The sequence below is a fragment of the Neopsephotus bourkii genome, unplaced genomic scaffold, assembly GCF_033783945.1.
Source record: "Neopsephotus bourkii isolate Nb327-2 ecotype Australia unplaced genomic scaffold, CSIRO-AGI_Nbou_v1 NB_1749, whole genome shotgun sequence".
NCBI classification, from domain to species: domain Eukaryota; kingdom Metazoa; phylum Chordata; class Aves; order Psittaciformes; family Psittacidae; genus Neopsephotus; species Neopsephotus bourkii.
The window spans coordinates 4,425,355-4,447,626 of NW_026902223.1; the positions used below are offsets into that span (position 1 = coordinate 4,425,355).

The 22,272-nt window shown below is 44.2% G+C and overlaps 2 protein-coding genes and 2 long non-coding RNA genes across 5 annotated transcripts; 2 read left to right on the top strand and 2 right to left on the bottom strand.

Annotated features, from left to right (window-relative positions):
- Positions 1–57: 57 nt before the first annotated feature.
- COIL (coilin) lies at positions 58–5,013 on the top strand. Its single transcript, XM_061377331.1, has 7 exons — positions 58–361; positions 676–1,828; positions 2,158–2,244; positions 2,848–2,895; positions 3,458–3,533; positions 4,210–4,298; positions 4,815–5,013. Exons 1-7 carry the CDS (start codon positions 111–113, stop codon positions 4,902–4,904), a joined length of 1,794 nt encoding a protein of 597 aa, XP_061233315.1. The 5' UTR covers positions 58–110; the 3' UTR covers positions 4,905–5,013.
- On the bottom strand, positions 2,094–3,569 carry LOC133225186 (uncharacterized). The gene is made up of 2 exons (XR_009729050.1): positions 3,430–3,569; positions 2,094–2,806 (listed from the first exon to the last, which is right to left on the bottom strand). It is a non-coding gene; the product is annotated as an uncharacterized LOC133225186 (long non-coding RNA).
- Positions 4,418–18,804, bottom strand: LOC133225187 (uncharacterized). 2 transcript variants are annotated; one of them, XR_009729052.1, is made up of 5 exons: positions 18,622–18,804; positions 12,447–12,540; positions 7,628–7,944; positions 6,939–7,041; positions 4,418–4,732 (listed from the first exon to the last, which is right to left on the bottom strand). It is a non-coding gene; the product is annotated as an uncharacterized LOC133225187 (long non-coding RNA). The 2 variants fall into 2 exon arrangements; XR_009729051.1 differs by lacking the exons at positions 12,447–12,540; positions 18,622–18,804 and adding an exon at positions 8,049–8,222.
- On the top strand, positions 8,344–18,516 carry TRIM25 (tripartite motif containing 25). The gene is made up of 8 exons (XM_061377328.1): positions 8,344–9,022; positions 10,031–10,126; positions 11,103–11,336; positions 11,811–11,967; positions 12,627–12,704; positions 13,834–13,860; positions 14,222–14,317; positions 14,982–18,516. Exons 1-8 carry the CDS (start codon positions 8,438–8,440, stop codon positions 15,521–15,523), a joined length of 1,815 nt encoding a protein of 604 aa, XP_061233312.1. The 5' UTR covers positions 8,344–8,437; the 3' UTR covers positions 15,524–18,516.
- Positions 18,805–22,272: the final 3,468 nt, after the last annotated feature.

Sequence of the window (22,272 nt, forward strand, 5' to 3'; positions counted from 1 at the left end):
GGGAGCAGGAACCGCCCTCAGGGGGCGCGGCCGAGGCCCGCGCACCTCCCGCCCTTTTTGGCCCACACTTGGCGCCGTCGTCCTCTCGCCCCGCCTCCTTCCTCTCCAAGATGGCAGCGGCCGGCGGCGGCCCGGTGCGCCTGCGGCTGGTGTTTGACTACCCGCCGCCGGGCAGCCCGGGCTGCGCGCTGTGCTGGCTGCTGCTGGAGCCCGGCCGGGTGCGCCTCGTCACCGACCTCATCAGCCTCATCCGCCACAGGTTCGGCTTCAGCCGCCGGGCCCGCCTCAGCCTCTTCTTGGAGGGGGCGCTGCTGCCCCCCACCGAGAGCGCTCGCCTCGTGCGGGACAACGACTCGCTCCGGTACGGCGGGGACTGCGCCGGGCGAGCCCCGAGCGGGAGAGCGGAGCCGCGGTACCGGGGTGGGAGGAGGCTCCTGGCAGGCTCGGGGCGGGACACGGAGGGGCTGGCGGTGCCCCCCGGAGGTGAGCGGAGCCCCGTTCCCCAAAGCCCGAGACACCGGGGATGTCTGAAATGGGATGGAGAGAGCCCAGGGGTTGGGAATCCCCCCAGCGATAGAGGGAGAGGGCAGCCACCGGAAAACAAGCCGACCCGAGCTGCTAATGAACGGGAAAAGGTGTTAATTGTGCTGAGCAGTGGCTGTTTGTTTTTGACAGAGTAAAATTGGAAGAGATCGCTGTGGCTGACTATGAAGAGGTAGGGGATGGCTTCTTGTATACACCAACAGGAAACAAAAAAAGGCATAGACAAAAGAAGGAAGAAGAAGACTTCTCTCTAAATGAAAAACACAGGCATAAAAAGAAAAAGCATAGCTCTGAGTATCCTTCTTGTAGGGAGGAGGCCTCTGTAGATATTTGGGACTCTCATAAAAAGCACAAGAAAAGAAAAAGAAAGGATGGAGTCAGTGAAAGAAACAGAGTCACAGAAGGTAACGAAGAGAGCTCTTCTGGCCAATCCAAAAAGCTTGAAAAAACAGGGAGAGAGAAGGAGTTGGCAGCAAAAAAGAAGGATAGAAAACAGACAAAGGCCACGGCAGCAAAGGTGGATTCGGAACTGGCAAATCAGAGCTTGTCTCGAAATGATGGTAAAAATAACACAAAGAAACCAACACAGTCCAAAAAAAGGAGGGTGGGAGCTTCCCCTCCCTCCAGCACATCGTCAGACAGCGACAGCAGTGAAACAAGCATACGGCAAAATAAATCTTCCCATAAACCTATAGTGTCAGCACTTCCCAAAGACAAATCCCAAGCAGCTGTAAGTGCTGATGTGAAAACTGTTGTTGCTAATAAAGTGACTGTAAAGCCCAGCGCTGACAATTCCACTAAGACTGCAAATAGTAAAAATGCTAAAAAATCCTCATCCTCTAGTTCAGATTCTGACTCGAGTGCAGAGGATGAGAAGGTGGCAGCAGCAGACAACAGTGTGGCAAAGGAAACGCCACTGCCCAGCACCACCAAGGCTCCCAAAGCACAAACCTCTTCCTCAGAGCCCGAGAGTTCAGGTTCAGAAGCACTCATTAAAAAGTCTGCAGCAGATGCTGGACTGAGTAATTCCATAGCAAGGAACTGTTCCAAACCATTGCCAAACAGTATTCAAGGACCACTTGCCAACTCGGGGCGTGGAAGGGGGTATGGAACAGGAGAGGGTAACTTCAGGAGAGGACCTAGGGGCCGTGGGTATCGTGGGATGATGAGGGGCCAAGGCCCTGGAAGAGTAGCCAACCCTGGCTTCTTCTATAACTACAACAGTGAAGGCCAGAAGCAGAGGCAGTTAAATGAAGCTGCGACAAACTCCTCTGGTCTTGTCCAGGTGAGTGACTTACACAGTCATAGGTCACCTTTCTCTTGCAGTGTTAACTATACAAAAACTGCCCAGGATGAGAGTCATTCACAAAACCTCTAATAGATTAGTAGGATAAAGGCTGATCTTAACTCAGTAAACTTATATTTACTGTATCTCCATTCAGCACCCTGAGGAAGTGTTTATGAATCAATATTTAAGTGATTGTATTATGTCTGTCAAAGCAAAGTACTCAGATACGTACCATACTTCTTCTCAGAACATCTTACAATCCTTACTTTGCCTTCCAGTTTAATAATGCAGTAATTAAATCAGTGGATTTACTGCTTGTTCCACAGAATCCCGTGGAGGTCCCCAAGAGAGACTATAGTGTGTTACCTCTTCTAGCTGCTCCACCACAAGTGGGAGAAAGAATTGCCTTTAAGGTAAAGAACTTGTGAAATACTGAATGTTAGTGGGCTAAAATGGTTTCATTTGGGCCACTGTAAGTTTTGCAGGACATGATACAGATCACATAGTCCTGACATCAAAATGCTTACACTGATGAACTTCATCTTGCATTGTTCTGGGATGTTACCTTAGAAGTGCGACAGTTGGGAAGGAGTCTTCTTTCTACTTAATTGTTCGTTTTTAAAAGTTGCAAGGAAAGTCAGCATTAAAATTAGGTGCTATAAAAAGGAAAGCTACCTCTACGTTATTTCTCTGTAGTGTTTCTATAATATTATTGCAAATTTTACCATACAAATAATTTACTGCAGAATAAAAAAGTGAATGGAAATGAAATAAATCACTGTGGTTGAGGAGACCGGGATCCATCTCTGATCTCCTCTCACAGCCTGACCTGAACTAAATCCTTTGGAACTGTAAGTCCTGGAAGTCTGTCTGGGCCTGTGATTTGCATCAGGATCCAGGAGTGGGAAACCTGATTTGTGCACTTTCCTCTTGCTGAAGAAACACTCTCTGGGTACAGGTGGCATCATCAGGGATCTGGAAAAGTTGTAATTTGTTATTTGTATTTCTTTCAACAGCGCTTGGAACTAACTGAAAATTACTGTCCTGAAGTTTCAGACTATAAGGTACTGGTTTCTTTCCTCCTGTAATTCACTCACAAAACTATTATAGGTGAGGTAAGAGTTAAATATTTTGAGGTTGTGCAGTGTTTTTCCTCTCACCCAGTTGACTCCACAGGCTCTTCCTGGTGCAGCAGTAAAACCAAAAACTAGAACCCAAAACTGGCTGAAATTTTGAAACGTGTAGAAGTTATTTATAAAAAAAAGCATTATTAGTAATCGTTAGTATTTCAAAAATGACAAAAATATCAAGTAGAAGAATGCAGCTGTATTTGAGTCTACTGCTGCCTGAAGTCAAGGCAAACTCTTGAAACTGATGCAAGTAAAATTTGTAGCTACTTCAGGTGACTGTTTCTGGATAAGTACTGATTGAAAGTACAGCCAGTGACCATGAATAACATCATTTCACTGATGTCAGTAGCTGCAGATTGCTGAGCTTTAACACTCTGCAGATTTTATGTATAGAGCCAAATTTGACAGAGCTTTGTCTGCCTGTGATCAAGTACCATAGTGGTTATCCAGTGCTGAAGTGTATCTTACCCGATTCTTTCTTTGTTGCTTTATGAAGGAGGGAAAAATCATCAGTTGGAATGCTGATAAAAAGCAGATCGAGCTTGAGATCCTTTCGCCATCAGCAGGACAACGTATGTACCTTGGGACACCAAATGCTGGTTGTCACATGCACCACTTGGAAAACAGCTAGTCCAAGGCACACGTCATGTTTTAGGAGTATTTCCAGTTTCTTTGAGTTTATCCTCAAAAGTCTATTTAAGTGGAGAAGTTCAGACATTTGCTTGTTGTATTGAAGATGCTCATAGGTAATTTGTGCAGTCGGTGTGAGTGGTCAGTAAGTCATCTCTGTTGGGATTTTATTTCATGAAAAAAAAATTAAAATCATTATATGGAATTGCAGAGAAAATTGTAGATTAGAATGGTGATGTCAGTGAAGCCACTGTCTTCAGTGGCTTTAGAACGGAGTCCCTGCAGTGACAAAGTACACTTCAGAGACCTAACCTGAGTGTTTCCAAAACTGGATGCGGATACTGGAGTTGCCATTTAGCCCAGAATTAATGAATTATCATCATTTGAGTATTTTTCTCAAATTTAGCAGTATATTGTTGATTAAATTCTTCATGCATATAAGACAGTTACCTCCATTTTGGTGTCTAGTATTCAGTTCTACCTCAGATTTTCTTTTACAGTTACGAACCCAAACCCCCAGTTTAAGTAAAAAAAAAAAGTTTGGATTATCTTTCTAAATATGGAAGCATTTAAACATTTTTGTTGAAAGTTAATGAAGTTGTTTGTTTGGTTTTTAAGATGCAAAAGAGCCAGGGAAATTCGATCTGGTTTACCAGTCTGCAGATGGAGCAGAACTGATTGAGTACGCTATTCCTCAGGATACAAAGGTATGTGGGTGCCCTGTTTTGAAGCCTGTTCCAAGTTTTGCACAGCTGATACATGCCCTCCTTTATGACTCTGTCCATCTCAGCGAGGTTCCCTTTGTAAGAATACATCTGCTTAAAATAAATGGAAAGAAAAAGAATTGTTCCTTTCTAGCGAGAATGTGCATGACTACAAGATAAGAATCACTTCTGGGATGTTCCTCAAGTAACAACGTTCAAAACCAGTTATTGAACTGTAACTTTTTGGTTTTGCTAATAAAATAAACAGCATCACATCTAGGTAGAGTATCAGTTCTTACAAGGTGATTTATTTCAGGCACTGGTTTCCTTACCTGCACCTCTCCTTATGAGGATATCAGTCAGGTTGAGGTTCATTGAGATCAATGAATCGCAGGAAGGATCTTGTGATCTCTGTTCAGTCATGCTGCCGTTCAAGTCTAGACAAAGAATAATGTAGGATGAATTGCATCTGCCTAGATGGCTTGTGTGTACCAAGTATTCTCTGTATTTTGTTTTCAGATAACTGAAAGCTGGGATGCACTGATAGAGCCACGACTGATTGTGGAGCCTCCAGTCAATGGATCCAGCATTGCAAATGGAACAATCTGAAATATGAACAAATGTAAATAATTGCCCGGACTGTCTTTGTGCCACGCTGCCTTCTAGTGCTGAGGGCAGCAGATGAACTGGTGGATATCTTTAATAAATGGTTCTAGAAGAAACTATGCCAAAAGGAAAAGGAACACTTTTGTTTTGGGATATGTTTTTAACGTAATACAGGAATACTTTTTTCATTATAGGAAGTCTTTAATATATAGACCTGTTGTTTTTTCCTCAATGGAAGCTTAATAATAGTTTTTATATCCTACTGCTGTGAGTTGCAGAACTGGAAAGGTTTTATCAAAAAGATGAAATATGACCTTGTACTGTCAGTAACTGCATTTAGATGACTGGGTTTGGTTAGAGCCAAGCTCACAGAGGTAGCTTTCTGTAAGAATAGCTAAAAACAACACATAACAATGAAATATACATGTTGATGTGCACATCTCTGCAGCTGCAGAACATGATACACATGCCATGACCTTGCAGTTATTTCTAGGGCTTACCAGAACATAGGGGTTTCAAGGTTCTGTGATTTTGAGAGGTAGATAAATGGTATCAGTAATGTCAGAACCAGCAAAATATAACAGGAATCCCTGGCAAAATCGTGTCCAGTGGGTTAATCTGTGTAGGCTCTGAAACTCTGTTTGTTTGTTTTAAAGCAAACCCTTTTGTCCTTTAAGTGCTGAAGTTTCTATGCTGCCTTTCCTCCCCAGTAGTGGAATGGGTCGCCAGGCGGTGGCAGTGCACTTCCCTGACATGCAAGTATGAGCACATCCAAGCCATCACATCGTCATCTTGGCAAGTCTTACAGTTTAAGATGATCCCTGTCCTGGGGAGTTGAGTCTTAAACAGAAGACATGGGGGGAAAAAAACCCAAACCCTAGATAAAAAACACCTGGAAAACTGTCCATTGTGGTTTAGCTGACATGTGCTCTGATTAGTGCATGACTATGTTCAAACATGGCACGTCATCGCACTGCACCTATTAAAATCTCTTGATTGTGAAGGAATCATTTTTATATCAGTAAAACCAATGTGTGTATTGCAGTTCTCCTTAGCTGCTGTTATTTTGTGCCAGAATTTGCTTTTTAGAGCAGATTTATGTGTGGCCATTCTTGCAAACTGGACAAAAAGCAAATTTCAGAAGTGTAGCACCGTCGTGCTGAGGCAGATGGGATTAATGGAGAGACTTACATTTTCCCCTAAAGGAAACTGTTAGTTTTGAATTCTGATGAAATTGAAAAAGCTAAATATGCAAGGATTTCACAACACTTGAGAGCAGGATTTGCCTCTTGTTCCATTGCCCACAATGTTTTGGCTACACGTTAAATGGATAGAGTCCCTCTGGCTGTAAGGAACAGATGATGCTGTTCCTCCAAAAGAGGATGTTATAAAGATAAAATCCTGAGGTTTATTTATCCATTGTTAGCAAGTTTGGGTGAAACTACTGCTTCAGTGCACAATTTACATCAAATTGAATTACATGCAGCCTGAGGGAGCCAGCTGAGTGCCCTCCCTGTCACACCCATCCACCCAAGACCTAAATGGGGGAGATGTGGAAAAGGACAGAATGTGCACATGAAGGAATTTGGAATTCTGATTTTGATAGGAATATTGTACCACTGCATATTAAATCCAAAAAAAGTCAAACTATCAGAAAACCTGCCTCCATGTTTGCTCTGCCTGTACACGAGGAATAGTTCTGCTGTACTTCCAACTTCCTGCTCAAGCTCCGAGTAGCACTCTGAATACCCAGTATGTGGGCAAAGGGCAAAGATTCAGTTCAGAACCATGTGAAGAAGTTCTCAAGGCATTGAAAGGGGGCAAAGAGAGCAGCAACTTCAATAGCTATTTATACAGTAAAATTCTTTACTGGTTTTTAATGCTAAGCATTGGTTTTTAGACTGCAGGAACGGTTGGGCTTACTCAGAACAGTTTCAAGAAAAATTGCTCATCTGAGCTCTAAACACCTCGTGTTCTGTTCCAGAAGCAAAAAGCTGCCACTGTGAGGGTGTGTATTTACCCTTTACATTTGCATACCTTTGTCTGCATCAGTAGGCACGAGGTGAGTGCTGCAGAAAATGCAGTGCTGAGCCTTTGGAAGAGGACAGTGGTGAAGCCCAGGAAGAAGTGCTTTGTTCACCTACAGAAGAATAACAATTGTAAATGTCAACAGCTGCTCTTTGGTAAGACACTTCTTGGTGAATACTGTCCTCTGCAGTCACTGTCACCCACTGCCTCGCAGGCACCCTTGGGTGTTCCCATCTCCTCTGACAGCAGTTACAGGGCTGCATATCCCAACAGTGCTGTAACTAAGTGGAGCTGCACCCATCTAAACCGGCCACCCTCCTGCAGATCACACACCAGCCCTGAACTCTGCCTCCCCTCTGTTAACCCCAGCTCCAGCTATCTCCTGTTGCCCCATGACTAAGCTATGATTCAGAGTCCAGGACACCAACCCGTCCATAGTTCACCCTGAATGGGGATTACCAGCCTGGAGCACATTATTGATGCAGATAGAAGTCAATGTTATCTGTATGATGCAGGTTTACAGTGACTGTTCAGATTTAATTTAGTCCTCTAAACTAAGTGGCTAGGAATTTCTTCCAATGCACTACTTAGACAAACCACAAAAGCCCCTTTCAAGTGCTTTATATGATTCCTGAACATTTTTTGAAGTCTCTGAGAGCTAATGCCAATGTAGAACCCCCACAACTGCCTGCGAATACCTTCTTTACGACATCACAAGAAACATCAGCAGTTCTCCACAAGCTGTCCTTTGGCCACTGGAAATGTAGTTAAGAGCAGATGGCTTCCTCCCTGCAGACCACCAGACTCTGCTTAAACTTTTGGTGGATGGCTCACAGTCTTTGTGCCAGGCTGCTCCATTTCATTTATTGGCAAGTGTGGAAGGCACTGAAGAAGTCCCTGTGACATCAGAGAACAGGGCAGATGAGGGAGCATGAGGAGGTCATTGGAAGGATTTGGAGGCAGGCTAGTTAAGACAGGAGTACTTGCACACATGGCTATTCGGCATCCAGTGTTCCTGCTAGAAACAGCGATTATTCAACAGTTAGACTGAGGGGAAAAAGAGAAAAATTGAGCAAGTACCTTCCATTAAGATGGTTTCCACGCTCACAGTGCATTGACCTGCGTGCTTTACAAACAACAGCTTATTTGCTCTCCCCCATCCCGGTACTCGCAGGAATGCAGCCGGGGCTGGCGGCAGCTCGGCCTGAGCGCGGTGGCCGTCGGGGTCACACATGGCAGCGATGAACGAGGCCGCAGCAGCGGGGCTGTGCTGAAGGGGCCCCGAGGACTGGAGGGCGGGGGCAGCGGGGAGGGCATGAAGGCGGCCGGGGGCGCGCTCCGGGGCGGCGGTGGGAAGTGTCACCGTCCCCCGGGTGGGTGGGTCGGTTCTCGGCGGCGGCTGGGGTAGGTCCGGGGCTGCCGTTCCTCCCATCGGGGCGGGGACGGGCCACGTAGGTATCGGGAAAGCTCCTGCCCAAGTTTCGATTGTGGTAACGGAAGTCGGAGCGATGGCGGAGTTGGGATTGTCGATGCTGGAGGAGGACCTGACCTGCTCCATCTGCCTCTGCCTCTTCAGCAGCCCCGTGACCGTGCCCTGCGGGCACAACTTCTGCGCCTCCTGCCTGCAGCGCTTGTGGGCCGGGGTGTCGGAGAACTTCAGCTGCCCGCAGTGCCGGGCTACCTTCATGGGCCGCCCGCAGCTGCAGAAGAACACGGTGCTGTGCCGGGTGGTGCAGCAGCTCCAGGGCTGCACCGGGGCAGAGGAAGAGAAGAAGGAGGAGGAGGAGGAGGAGGAGGAAGAGGGCCCTGTGTTCTGTGACACCTGCCTGCAGGCACCCGCCGAGCGGACCTGCCTCACCTGCACCGCGTCCTTCTGTGAGGAGCACCTGCGGCCACACCAGGAGAGCCGGGCCTTCCGCGACCACCAGCTCTGCCCGCCGCTGCGCGACCTGCAGCAGCGCAAGTGCCCGCAGCACAACAAGCTCTTCGAGTTCTTCTGCAGCCAGCACGGCAGCTGCATCTGCTCCCTCTGCCTCCTTGGGCACAAGCTGTGCAACACCAACCCCCTGGAGCTGGCCAAAGTCAACGCCGAGGTGAGCGGCGGGGGCAGCCGGCTCCTTCGGGGGCTCTGGGAGAGGGACCAGAAGGGAGCTGTGGTCCCCGAGAGCCTGGTGGGGCCCTGGGTGCTGGTCATGGGCTCTGGTATGCAGGGGGGAGGCTGGACCAAGACTTGGACTGTAAATCTCGTGCCTGGCCTTGGCAAACTGTTATCAGCCCTCCAAAGCATGCTACAGCATATCTCCAGTCATTCCTTGTGTGTTCCTCCTCTCTCCAAGATGGTGCTCCCAGGATCTGGGAAGGTGCTGTCACAGAGTTGAGGGCCAGGTCCGGGTTTGGGCTGGGCTGTGGCAAGGCCACCTCTGTGAGAGCCCCTCTGCTGCTTGCTGCATGGGGGTCACTGCGTGGCCTTACTGTGTATATTCTTAAGAAACAAAGACTTACAAAAGCAGCCAAGGGAGAGCTCTAGTATAAAAATACTATCCTCCTAGAGAAAAGCCATGAGGAGGTTCTGCATGGAGTGGAAAGGCAGGAAACGTGACCTTCCTATCTTAGAGTGCAGCTAAAAATCAGAGGGTAGGATGAGTAAAGCATGCCTGAAAAGTTTACATGGCCAACCTCCCAGCTGTTCAGCAAGCATGTATCCTGCTTGTTCTCAGAAATCCTCCTGATTCGGCTTAGCAGCACCTTGAACTAAAGAAGTCCAGCCTGAGAGCTAATGTGAAGCATATTCTTAGCACTGAGAACTGCTATGCTGGCAAAAGCACTCGGTCCGTGTTGCGAGTCAACAGCGTGCATCTTGCTGTTGGGAGAGGTGGAGCTGTGGGGAGGGTGCGGGCTCCACAAGCCACACTTGTTTGGGAGAGTGCTTTTGCATCCCCTAAGGTTTAAGAAGCAGTAGGTTTAAAACCAATAGTACTAAATGCTTACAATGGTGATTTAAAACTTCCTGCAGAAATGACTCTTACCCCAATAAGAATGACCTGACAGACAAGACATAGCAATTGCTTGTCTGAAACACTTCCTGATCTCTTCTATTGCAGGCGGCGCTGAAGAAGAGACTCACAGAGCTGCATAATCAGAAAGAAAAAGCTGCTCGGGCGATGAACACTTTGCGAATGAACCAAGGCCAAGCTGCTGTAAGTGGGTAACTGTTCAAAATGCTGTCAGGTTGCTTGGCACACACTGAATGGCAACTGCGTGTCATTCATGCTTGTACCCTTGGGACAATGGCTGTAGTACAGAGATTGCATTGGCAGGAGTTGTTACTGGGAAGGAACAGAAAGGGGGTGTTCTGGCAGAGCCAGGCAGCTCCATGGCAGAGCATGGCATAGATGCATCCTGATGCTGGTGACCACTCGACGGCACAGCATGGCCTCCCATGGCTGGGGTCTGGAGACCCAGAATTCTCCTAAATTCTTGGGAGTAAAGGAGCTTTCTTTCTAAACTACATAGAAACATATAGGTTTTCTGTTGCCTGTTTCAAGTAATTGAAGCCTATGTGATACCAGGAAATAAAGGGTTAACATTGTACCTGCTTGCATAAGTAGTCGCTGTGCTTGGTGAAGCAGAACCGTAGGAGTTAAAGTTGCTAGAATGGTGAAGCAGAATTGTAGGAGTTACAGCTGCTAGGCAGAATTGTAGTAGATAAGATTCATAAGTTAATATTTAAGATGTTCTTGTTCAAATAGTATCTTTAGAAAGAAAAAGAACAAAAGATAGCCAGAGTAAGAAAATTTACAAACTTGACAAGTTTCTGCTCTAAGATACATAAAACCGGCTTGTACCGAACCCGAGGTTTGGACAGGAGCCAAAACCCTATTGAGTCTGCGTGAAGGCAAGAGGTTACTCGCGGTGATGAAGAGGAATTACAGGCCTTCATCCTCACGACCCCCTAACGACCACCACCAGGAGGCACTGTGCGCATGCTTTTGGAGGAGAAACCCCCATGCGCCTCAACGCTGAATAAAACATACCTACTTTACAACACTAACGAGTTGTGGAGTCAATCCGCATATCATATGTGTACCTCAGAGGCTTTCCTGTAGTAGTAGTAAGCAGTACCTTGTCCACAAACTGCTTTTGAAACCAGTGTCTGTTTTTTTTCTGCTCCAGGAGACAATTTCCAAACAGAAAGATATGATCCTAAGTAAGTTTTCAGAAATTAAAGCTTTAATTGAAGAAAGAGAAATTCAGATCTTGAAAGCAGTTGCAGATGAAGAAAACAGAGTTTCGAGTAAGTTTGAATATATTTACGGCATTCTGGGAAGTAAGAAGAATGAAATTCAGTCTCTCTCTGATCAGATTGAGATGGCACTGACTGAAGTTGATGACCTTCTGTTTTTGAAGGTAATGTGTCTTTAAATGTGAATCCAATCCTTCATGTTTCTAGAATGCAGAATAACAGAACCCTGCTGTGGTAGTCCTGCTCTCCGGAACAGTTACAAACAGTAATGCAGCCCTGTGCCAGAACCTGCTATAAACAGGTGTACTGAAAAGTACACAAATACTGATGAAGGAGGGCTGAAATGGTGTCTGGTAGCTTCCCCCAGTTCAGCCACCACCTCTGCTGCAAGCAGCGGCGCCAGATGAGTGAGAGCTCATCCCCATGAGCTGTTGCAGCTCTGTGCTGTGACATTGTCTGATAGCTCTTTCAGGTATCAGTTAAGAATCAATACATGTGGTTGCTGCTGAAATTTTGCCATGGGTCGTGTCTGGCTGTAGCCTTTGCTCCTTTGAGATGAATGCGCAACCTCACCCCATTTAAACTAACTCGGTTGTATTTTCCTGTGTCTGCATAAGATTTACCGTTTGTCGTTTCAGAGAGCAACAGCGCTACAAAAAACATCAATAAAAGATGCTTTTGTTCCTGTGGTTGAAGTAGACCAAAACATGATACATTCCTCTTACCAGTCTGCCGTTAACCTTAAAGACACTGTGAAACTTTCAATGACGCCATCTGAGGAGAAAAATGTGGAAGGTACTGTATCACTGGGCAAAGTGGCATTTTCTGCCTTGGTTTTGAGCTGAAATGAGGGATCTTCCTCCTCCAATCTAAATAGAATTTTAAAACTCCCACAGAAACCAAAAAAAAAAACAAAACAAAACAAAACCCCACCCAAAACCCAGTGCAGCAAATGCAGTTGGGTAAGATAAAGTGTGTCTTCCAACTTCTGAGGTCCTCCATTTCCACACAAAACTACTACAGTCTGGGCTAAACTAGGAGAAGAAACATGCCAGTGTCTCTTCACTTTCATCTCTAAGCTGATGAGTATTGTGGTACTCTGCCCTTCTGGCATAGCTCAGCCTTTATTCCTTACAATAACTTATGCTTCTATTATGTAGCAGGGTTGGATGCAGTTAGGATGTGGATTTGAGGGGAGAGATAAAACACAGTGATAAGATGGTGGTTACTCAACTGTAAAGATGCTGATTGTGTAAGAACAAAGCCCTACTTACCTGGTTAAGCAAATGTATCTTTTGGACTGGGACGTGGGTGTTTTCTATGCAGTTTCCATCTCTGCCAAGCATCACTTAAGTTCTATGCACATAACTGAAAAATAAGATTGAAAAATGTCTTTGCTAATGCCTTACTGTTCCTGGCAATACAAACCATAATGTGAAATATCACTATTGCAGCAGCAGTAACACCTGGAAAAACTAAGGCCACTCCTGGGGCTCCTCGAAACAAAAACGTAAAAAAGCCTGCAGGACCCCGTAAGTACTAAAGAACATCATCCCCTCCTAACTGTGGTTTTACCATCAGATAACAACTCATGGAGTTACCCAAGAGCTGTTTGCTTTTGTGGTGAGGCAGTGATAATATGTAGTGAGCACTTTGTCAGGGGGAGGGGAGGGTGTTTGGGCTGTTACTGTGAGCTGTAAAGCACAAGCTGCATGGATACAATGGTGCATTACCCTTGGTGTGTGCCGGTGGTGGTGGTCAGTGTGGGCTGTAAAGCAGAGCTGAGCCTCCCCAGCCTCTGGTTCTGGCAGGGCGTTTTTCATTTGTACTAAACATCTGTTGGCTTGTTTGGTGGATTTGTGTGTACTGAATCCTGCTTATGAGCTGCTTGTGGTCTGTTTTTTCCTTTCCTCCTGTCACAAGAGCATGCCCACAAAGAGAAAATCCCTCAGCAGACTCAAGCCACTTTACCAGGAGAGGCAGATACCAGTAAGTGGCGATTAATAGCAGCCTTACTCAAACCTCTTACTGGCTATGTCTTCCCTATGGTCTAAGGTTGGGTGGATGGAGATGGTCTTCATGACAGGTTATACTGGGGCCTTCCAGTGTTGTTTTGTCCAGATACTGATATTAATGTGGCACTCAGCCTGTTTGAAAGATACTCCATATTCTCTTTTCGAAATAAACCCAAGTGTTAAGAAACTACTTCTGTTACTTCCACTGAGCTCCTGACACATGGTCCTTCCCATTCACAAGTTCTGGGTGTGGAGCACTCAGTAGGGTCTGTTGGGGATGCTGAAGTTGAATGGCTGCATAGCTCTTGTTGTTGCATTAGAAGTTCTGTTGCAAAAATTAAAGGAATAGTCTGTATGCCTCATGAACAGACTTACTACTACTTACCCTAACAGACTACATCCTGAAGCAGAGCTGAAGCTCCTTCCAGGCTTATAATCCTGTGAAGTAGGAAGCAAATAGTAGGTTGTGCTTTATGAGTAGCTTTCCAGTATGGGAAACATGGCTTCAACATGCTGGGCTGTCAGCTTTATCTACTGCTGCAGCTTCACAAGAGCCATGGTGATGGTGTTACAGCAGGCATAGTCTATCAGTGGCTTCTCAGTCTCAGTAGAACCCACAGTTCACTCTTTTTATTTCCCCCTACAGAGGAGAAAAAGAAACCTGCTAAAGCTGGTGAGTTCAAACTTTGAGCACACTTACTCTAATCTCCACTGACTGCTCTTACAATGGTAAGCAGATGGTCACTAGTATTGGTGTATTAAGCAAAAGTTCAACTCTTGCTCTAAGAAGTCTCTTACTAGCCACTGTGAGAGTGATCAAGCACTGAAAGAGGTTGCCTAGACAACAGGGGGTTTTCAAAGCTTGACAAGGGATTGAGCAACCTGAGCTAATACTGAAGTTAATGCTCTGTGGAGCAGGAGGGTAAGCCAGATAACCTCTAGAGGCACACTCCAGCTGAGTGTGCCTGGGATGGTGTGCGAAATATGCAGGGTTTCTTCCCAACACCAAACTCTCTTTTCTCCTGTTGGCACAGCACCAGCCACGGGAACACCAACTGCTGCAGCTGCCGTCCAAGTTAAAGATCTTCTTGACAGCTTCCTGAAGAAATCCAGAGAGGAGCTTTTGCAGTGTAAGACACCCAATGTTATGCTACTTAAAGATGAGCTTTCTGCACCCGCTGCACTGGTGTTATGTGCCCTCTGTAGTTACCTGACAAAAGCACTTTTGGGGGGTTTTGGTTAGCTTAGGAGGTTATCAACTGGCTGTTACAAATGAAGGAAATTTGGGGAGTAAAAGGGGACAGGAGGTTTCTAAGTGGTTCTTTTGCCAGGTGAATCAATTTTATCTTCAGTATTCATGTATCTTTACAAAGGTAAATTAAGTTTTCTCAGTAATGGTTTCCCCCAGAATGACTGCATTAGGGTAGCCTAGAAACATGAGGTAATGCACTGGATTTTCCTTTGAAATGAAATTCAGGCTTTCATGGGAGCCCATGATGGCTTGCTTAAGATACTGTACCTTTCACTGCCAGATCAGCAATCCCCTTCTTCTGCCACCATGTATCTGGGCAGGATGATGCAGGGAGAAAGAAAACTTGCCCTCCATTTGCCTACTTTCTAACACGGATTTGCAGCTGATCCCAGTAGCTGTTACCGTGTACCTAAGAATTTCCTGCACTGTGGAGGAGAGCGGAGCAGGGAGATAAACACACATAGGAACAAGTGCCTAGGCAGGACAGTATAAATAAGAATGTTTTGTTCTTCAATACCTTCGTATGATTCATGCCATTGCAGATGCTGCTAACGTCACGCTGGATTACAACACAGCTCATAACAAAGTGATTCTGTCTGACAGACACACCAAGATGTCTGTCTCAGACACCCCCATGAAGTATAACCAGCTCCCTCAGCGCTTCACTGATTGTTACCAAGTGATGGGGTTCCAGTCCTTCAAGAGAGGCATCCACTACTGGGAAGTGGAAATGCAACAGAACAACTTCTGTGGCATTGGCATCTGCTATGGCAGCATGGAGCGGAATGGGCCGGAGAGCCGCCTGGGCCGGAACAGCCGTTCTTGGTGTATTGAATGGTTTAATAACAAAATATCATCCTGGCATAATGATGTTGAAAAGTGCTTACCCAATACAAAGGCTACCAAGATTGGTGTGCTGCTCCACTGCGAGGCAGGGTTTGTGATTTTCTTTGCTGTGGGGGAGAAACATAACTTGATCTACAAATACAAAACCGAGTTTACTGAAGCCCTGTACCCTGCCTTCTGGTTATTTTCCAGTGGCACTGTTCTGACACTCTGCCAACTGAAAGGTCTCGTATCTTAATTAAGTTTGCCTAAGTATTTGCATGCAGATAATCAGGCCTGTAGCAGCTCTTTGTGTATCTCAGTCTAAGAAATGAAAATTATTAGCTCTTTTAAGCAGTTTGGGAAATCTGCTGATTCTTTGGTCTAAATTGCTGAAGTAGTTAGATAGTGATATAGTAAAATGATGATAGTAAAAACTGGGATGAAAGGTTTTGCAAAGACCTTGATTGTCCTTCTAAAAAGATATGAATTGTTGTTAAATGTCTTCAGTAGCTGCTGTGGCTTCTGTGGTTTGTTGTAAAGGATCCCCAGAATGAATTTTCAGCTCTAAATGTGTTTCACAGGTAGCAATAACCCCTTTGAGAAAGAAACAGGAAGAATTCCTTGACAAATCCAGGTTCCAAGCTTTGAGGCAGATCTCAGTGTTGCCTTTTTCTCTGTCCTCAGACTGTTGCCGATAGTCAGGATTTGCAATACACATGTTCTTAGTGTATGAATCCATGAGGCGGCACAGGCTGAGCTGTTAAAAGAAGTAAGTTAAGGTTTTATGACACTAAGTTATAAAATCTCATCAGAATGGAAATGCAGAGATTCTAGAGTTGACAGGGAAGAAATGGTGCCAGAATCACCAGGAAGTACCATCAACATCAACTCTGAGACTGGGAATATGCCAGAGAATCTTCAGGAAGACATCCTGCAGAGCAGTAGCCTGTGCCCTTGTGATAATGCAGTTTGTGGGATGAAGCATTCTGTCTCATGTTCTGAGCCAGCACATGCTTCAGATCTTCACACTGAAGGCTCTTCAGTTCTGGGGTTTTTCTGTGTGCTGAGGAGTTCAGGGAGAGCATTTTTGGCTTGCATAGGGAGCACAAATGTGCTGTTCACTTAAAGCAGGGTCTCCTGTGTGTCTTTCCTCTTTGTGAGATGGGATATTCTCTGCTGGTGTATCTTCAGTTGTTTATATGGTAGAAACTGGATTTTCTACATGTTATTGGAACTCTGATTGGAGGAGCCTCAAGACAAGTGTGCACAGTACCTAGAAAATGCTGTTTCTTCTCTGCATGAAGCCTATGGGCAGACAAGTGGGTCTTCTAAAACATACAGGGAATTAGAACAAAGGAGAATACCCATCCATTCCCACTGGGATGGATTTTTAATTCTCCTGGTGTTCCTTGCTTTGGGCTGTGGTATGTTTTCAGAAGTCCTCACCATGTACAGAAGACTCTGCACTTCTTACAACTTTAAAAGAATCAGTAGGCAAGCAAGGTATTTGGATCTCATAGTTATTGGGCCTGTATCTTGTTGATGCCTCTGGACTTACTGTGCTAGCTCTTATTTCTTACAGTAGCCCATGAAAAACAGGGAGGCTCATACAATTAATGGACTCTGATTTGTAAAACTTCCCCTTATGGGACTTGGTGAAATAGAACAGAAAGCTACTGCTGGCAGTTTGGAAGGGACTTGTTAGGAAGCTCAGAAGAACCCCTGTCCATTTCACGTTAGCCGAAGTACTTTAGAGAGGGACTTGCAGGAATTCAGGTTTGGTGTCTCTATTTTTACTTGGTTTGTAAACTCTTAGTACTTTGTCAAGGATAGCAGGAATCTGATGAGATGCTTCCTTCTGCCCATCCTTCCTTTGGCCAAAATAGGATATGGAACTGGTGATGGACCTAAAAGTGCCAGGGCTGTCTTTGGAGTAGTTGTACTGTCTCAAGGGTCTCAGCTTCCCAAAGCACAACCAGCACTAAAATGAAGCAGAACACTTCAAAAGGTGTGGGAGGAGGATGTGCACTGATATGAGCCAGCAATGAATGCAAAACCTTTTTCCCTGAACTTCCAGTTTTTCAGCAGTGAGGGACAAGAGCAGTTTCCTCTGAGAAATCTTGTCCCTTCAGCTGCTTGGCTGTGGCACAGTGCTGCAGATCCCTCAGGAGGGTCCTGGAAGAGCACTCTGTCTCCTTGGCCATGAAGAAAAATGTGCTCTGGTGGTTTCTGCAGTGGAGAAAGTCCACATTTCCTGTTGCTTGCTTCTTGACTTTAAAGGGGTGTTAATGATAAACTCTAAATCTATGAGCTTTTTTAGCCATACTCTGGAGTGATACTCCAGCAAAGTTAAGAGCAGCTTTTATTCTGCCATGCTGGGCAAGGTGGGATTCTTTAAATGTGGTCTTGGTGTACGACCAACAGCACATAACATACAAGGGGTTTTGGATTACCACAGGCAGTGAACTAAGCCTGATGCTGTATTCCTGATGCTCCTCTTTGTTTTCTCTTGTGCTGTGAATCACTGGAAATGATGGAACAAGAATCTGTTGATTTGGAATTAAACAAGAAATGAATAACTGAATCACTGCACTCCTGAAAACTTACTTTGGTTAGCTTTGGGTATGTTGGATATATGGAAACAGGGGGGTGATAAACATTAGAAACATTAGCTACATGATAAATAATGAATGGTTCAAAAGCCTCTTCAGCACAAGTGAAGTGTTATTACTCTGCTAGTAACTATGTAAGCTGTACTGGTTTTAAACAAGATATAGATTCAAGCATATATTTTAATTATACTCCTGTTAGTCTAGGAAAAAACCCTAATCCTGGTATTAATGAAGCCATGAGATTTATAATGATTTGCATATTAATGTACAAGCTAGAGTAAATGGAGAAATGCTTGCCCACAAAATACAGTGATTTGTTTAAATTTAATCTTTTCTTCAATGAAACACAACAGCAGTATAGAAAAATAAATGCTTATGCAATTATAGACCTGTTGATTGTACTGATATATCAGCTATCTACTTCATATATATACATATACTTCAGTAAGTATACTATATGTTAGTTCACGTAGATGTGTCAGCTAGACATCCTTGTCAGGGCCACAGACAGAGTTTATGCCATCTGTTCTATGACTGTGCCTGTAACTGTTTTAGTAGCTGACTGTTGATCTTTTTAGCTCTAACATGAATTAATAGTTGTACTCTGAATTCAATAAATACTCATAGTAAACCCTAACTCTGAATGTTTTGTTCTGTGCTGAGAACTGAAGAAAGCAGTAAGGAAGGCAGAAATAAAGATGCCCCAGTGCACAAATAACAGGGGTTTTACTGCATAACTCACTGAGTTATATGAGAACTGGGGAAAAGAGAGCTGCTTAGGCTGTGGTATAACTCTGGAGTTCCCAGTCAGGCAACAGTATTGTTTGATCAGCATGGCAGGTAGCACAAAAACTAAGGGGAAGAAAAAATAGTCCTCATCTTTACTACCTACCTGTCTAAGAGGTCAATTAGATCTGCCAGAGTTTGGCCTGTTTCTGAAGAAAGACAAACAAGTATTCTGAGTCTGCATAAACCTGACTGTGGCTACAGCCTGGGTCTTGAGCAGGTGCTGAAACCCAGAGGTCAGCATGCTCATCACTCACACAGGGTCTGTTTTCTTACTTGCTAATGCAATTTCCACTTGATTTTCACAGCAGAAGGAACAGCAGAGCTGGATTCCAAATCATACTCTCTAGGAATGCATGTGAGAATGTTTATTAGGATGTTTCCTAAGACTTCTCTTCCTAACTTAAACCTGTATTTGTCTAGAGTTTAACAGATGCTGTTTCTATACCCAGTTCTCAAACTCCTTCCCATCTCTTCCGCCTTCCCGACTGCCTCCCAGTTGAGTGGCTGCAACTTCTCAAATAATATGTCAGTAAAAAACATGTCACGGTGTGGCCATTGTATAACTCTTATTCAACGTGCACGTCATTTAGGCTTTCATTGGCAGCTATTTTGTGCCATTAAGAAGTTCAAGACAGCAATTTGCGAATCTTGCTCAGCCAAGTAGAACTGTGAAAAAAAGGAGTTATTTCAAAAGTCAATTAATGCTGGCCTGTCAGAGTGGTCCTCATTCAGTTTTTTTTTGCAGGCCTTGTCATGGGCTCACATCTGTCAGCCCACTGTTTCCCAGGCTGCTATCAGATGCTGTTACATTGAAAATAATGGGTTTATTCACACCATTTACTGGACTCTGTGTGGCAGACACATTTGTATATCATTTTACGGTGTAACAATTCCATTTACATAAAATATGGGCAATTATGTGAGTCCAGCCAAAGCACTGAGGGAGGGTGGGAGGAACCACCATTAAAATTATAAAAGCTAATTGAAAAGAGGCAGATAATTTAGTTGAAAATACCATCCTAATTTAGTTGAAAATACCATCCTGAGCAACACTTGATCCTCAATTAGTTCAACAGGAGGTTAAGGAGGTGAGTCAGTTGCATTATGTCTATGTCTGTATTAAACTCCTCAATGTTTTTCAATGTAAGAAAAGAATGTGTACTTTTTACAGCACCTCCATTCCATTTTACAAATAAAGTAGCTCTTGGTAGAGAGCACTTGGAAGAAAGTGGGGTTTTGCTTTGGGGTTAGGTTTTCCCCTAGCTTATATCTTGAGACAAAATGATAAATGTTAAGTATGACTGTATAAGTTACAGGAGCACAAATTACATTTCTCTAAATGATCACTGCAGATCACTGAAACCAAAACTCATCACTCTGAAATGGAGAAAAGCATTTAGAAAACTGTAAGTATTCTGAACTCTGACTTCCCAGGACTATTTTGAAAGCTTTGCTAAATTTCAACAGAGTGAGATCAAGACCATTAAAAAGGGAGAAAAGATAGACTCTTGGTCAAGGGCAGAGAAATAACTATTCCTCTTTCCATGTTAAGCATACAAATCTCAGTGCAGAATGAGATCTCAGGAGAGGTGTTACCACATGTGCTCCCTCACTGATAGCAGAAGGTATGAGATACGTGAGTCAGGGGGAAAGCTCAGCACAAGTCTGCAGTTTCAAGACTTTGGCTCATCGTTCCTGTGCCTTCCCACTAGAACCCTCAAGGTTTCTGAAAGTCACAACTTTGCCATTTTGTACTGGAACAGAAAACTTATTGTCCTACTTGGTTGTACAAACAAGGTTTTTATCCTTTTATCTGAGACAAAAGTTGAGCTTACATTGCAGTGAAAAATACTGAAACGTTTACCTTAAAAATAATAATAGGATTAGAGAAAGGGAGTGAATGAATCAAACTTCTAACAGAGGGAATAACCCTGTGTTCACGTAACTAATTTCCTCCAGAACAGTGTGTTGAAAATTCAGAGCATTTGAAACAGCACAGAAAAAGCAAGGTAGACACAAGGGAAAGACCAGCTCCATTCAAAAAGGGACAAATTCACTCTGCCATAAGCAGGGAAAACCTCATTCAAATCAGTCAGGAAGACTTAGCCTGCAGTGTCGTTTCACAAACCTTTACTTCATGGTGTTGGTCCAGTCAGTCAAAGTCTTATTAGAGATTCCTGTGGCTCTTTTGTCTTTCGATGTGCAGAGGAAACGTTCTGTCCCTCTTTTGATTTTCTAACAGACACATCAGGCACAAGTCCAACAAAGAACAAATGATTAAGTGAATAAAAAGCCCTGCTACTTTATGAAATGTTACAGATCAGAAGGATTATGGAAAAGGCTTCAGCTCCTTCCTGAAAGAGGCTGAAAGACTGAAGCTTGCAGTGCCAGAGGGGAAAATGGTCAACATGCTTTCCTCAGTAAAGATAATTAATTGGGTTAAATTCAACCACAGTAAAGAAAGAAGATCACTTGTTTGCTTGCGGTTGTTCACAAATGTGTTTTGACTAAAACTCAGGTCTTCCGTGCCCCATACTAGGCCTGGTTCTATCTTGAAGTCAGCACTAATGAAAGCTGTCACCCAAATTCCACCAAGAACTCCTCTTCCTGCCTCAACTCTCTGTATGTGAGACACAGATGCTGCCCTGCCCTAACCACAGCTCCTTGCTGTGACAATGGCTGTCTGCCTTGTCACACTAACAAAGTCACTGAAATTAGTGTATGACCTGATCTTATGTTACTCTTCAATTCCTTTACTGCTCTTGCACTGATTGAAGTTTTCAACCTTATCCCAACAGAAACACTGACCGCTTTGCCCCAGTTGACTCATGTTTGTATCTAAACATCCTCAGTCTTGATGTTGCAAGATTTGCACGAAATGTAAATAGCAGCAGCACAGCACTCAAAGGTAACACTGACTTTAGCACAGCAGGACTTTTTTTGAGTGTGGGCCCTCTATAGATTACGTATTTTCCTCAGAAAAAGTCAGAATATTTCTAACTTAATTCATTTTCTTAAACAAATGAAAACAAAAATTTTCTCCAGAAAAGCTTTTTACCCAACCACTTGGAGAAATTCAGGTGCCACTACTATCTCAACTCTATGCCATACAGGGAGATTGCACTCAACTAGAATTAATATATCCAACATCCAAGACCTCTGATAAGCTCCTCATTGTTCTCACTGATTGCAAGGATTTCAGGTTGCTCAGTGCAAGGCTGCCAAGCCGACAGAGCTGCGGATTAAATCACCAGATCACATGTGGGTTGAAGTATGTTGTTTCATTTCACACTGGGTTATTTTAGTTTTTCAGCCATACTTTCACAAAACTATTTGTTTGTTCTAAAAAGAACATGTTATTTAAAATGGATGATGCTCTGCGAAAGCAAGTATCAACTATGACATTAATGCTGTAAGAAGTGGCTATAGCCTCTATGAAAGACAAAACCCCACATAAGCCTGACACATACAAATATACAAATCAGGAAGAAATTCAGTACCTTTGATCTATACCAAAATAATATGTTTTATCTCATATTTAGAGTGTAAATATCAACCAAAAAAGAGTAAACCATTTAAAAACCTCAAGTGTACCATTGATTTC

What these genes read in the sequence shown, in the direction of transcription:
- COIL (XM_061377331.1), top strand. Translation starts at nt 111, where the DNA reads ATGGCAGCGGCCGGCGGCGGCCCGGTGCGCCTGCGGCTGGTGTTTGAC. An exon ending in ACTCCTCTGGTCTTGTCCAG is followed by an intron (nt 1,829 to 2,157) that starts GTGAGTGACTTA and finishes CTTGTTCCACAG; the next exon opens with AATCCCGTGGAGGTCCCCAA. An exon ending in TTCGCCATCAGCAGGACAAC is followed by an intron (nt 3,534 to 4,209) that starts GTATGTACCTTG and finishes TTGGTTTTTAAG; the next exon opens with ATGCAAAAGAGCCAGGGAAA.
- TRIM25 (XM_061377328.1), top strand. Translation starts at nt 8,438, where the DNA reads ATGGCGGAGTTGGGATTGTCGATGCTGGAGGAGGACCTGACCTGCTCC. An exon ending in TGAGGAGAAAAATGTGGAAG is followed by an intron (nt 11,968 to 12,626) that starts GTACTGTATCAC and finishes TCACTATTGCAG; the next exon opens with CAGCAGTAACACCTGGAAAA. An exon ending in AAAGAAACCTGCTAAAGCTG is followed by an intron (nt 13,861 to 14,221) that starts GTGAGTTCAAAC and finishes CTGTTGGCACAG; the next exon opens with CACCAGCCACGGGAACACCA.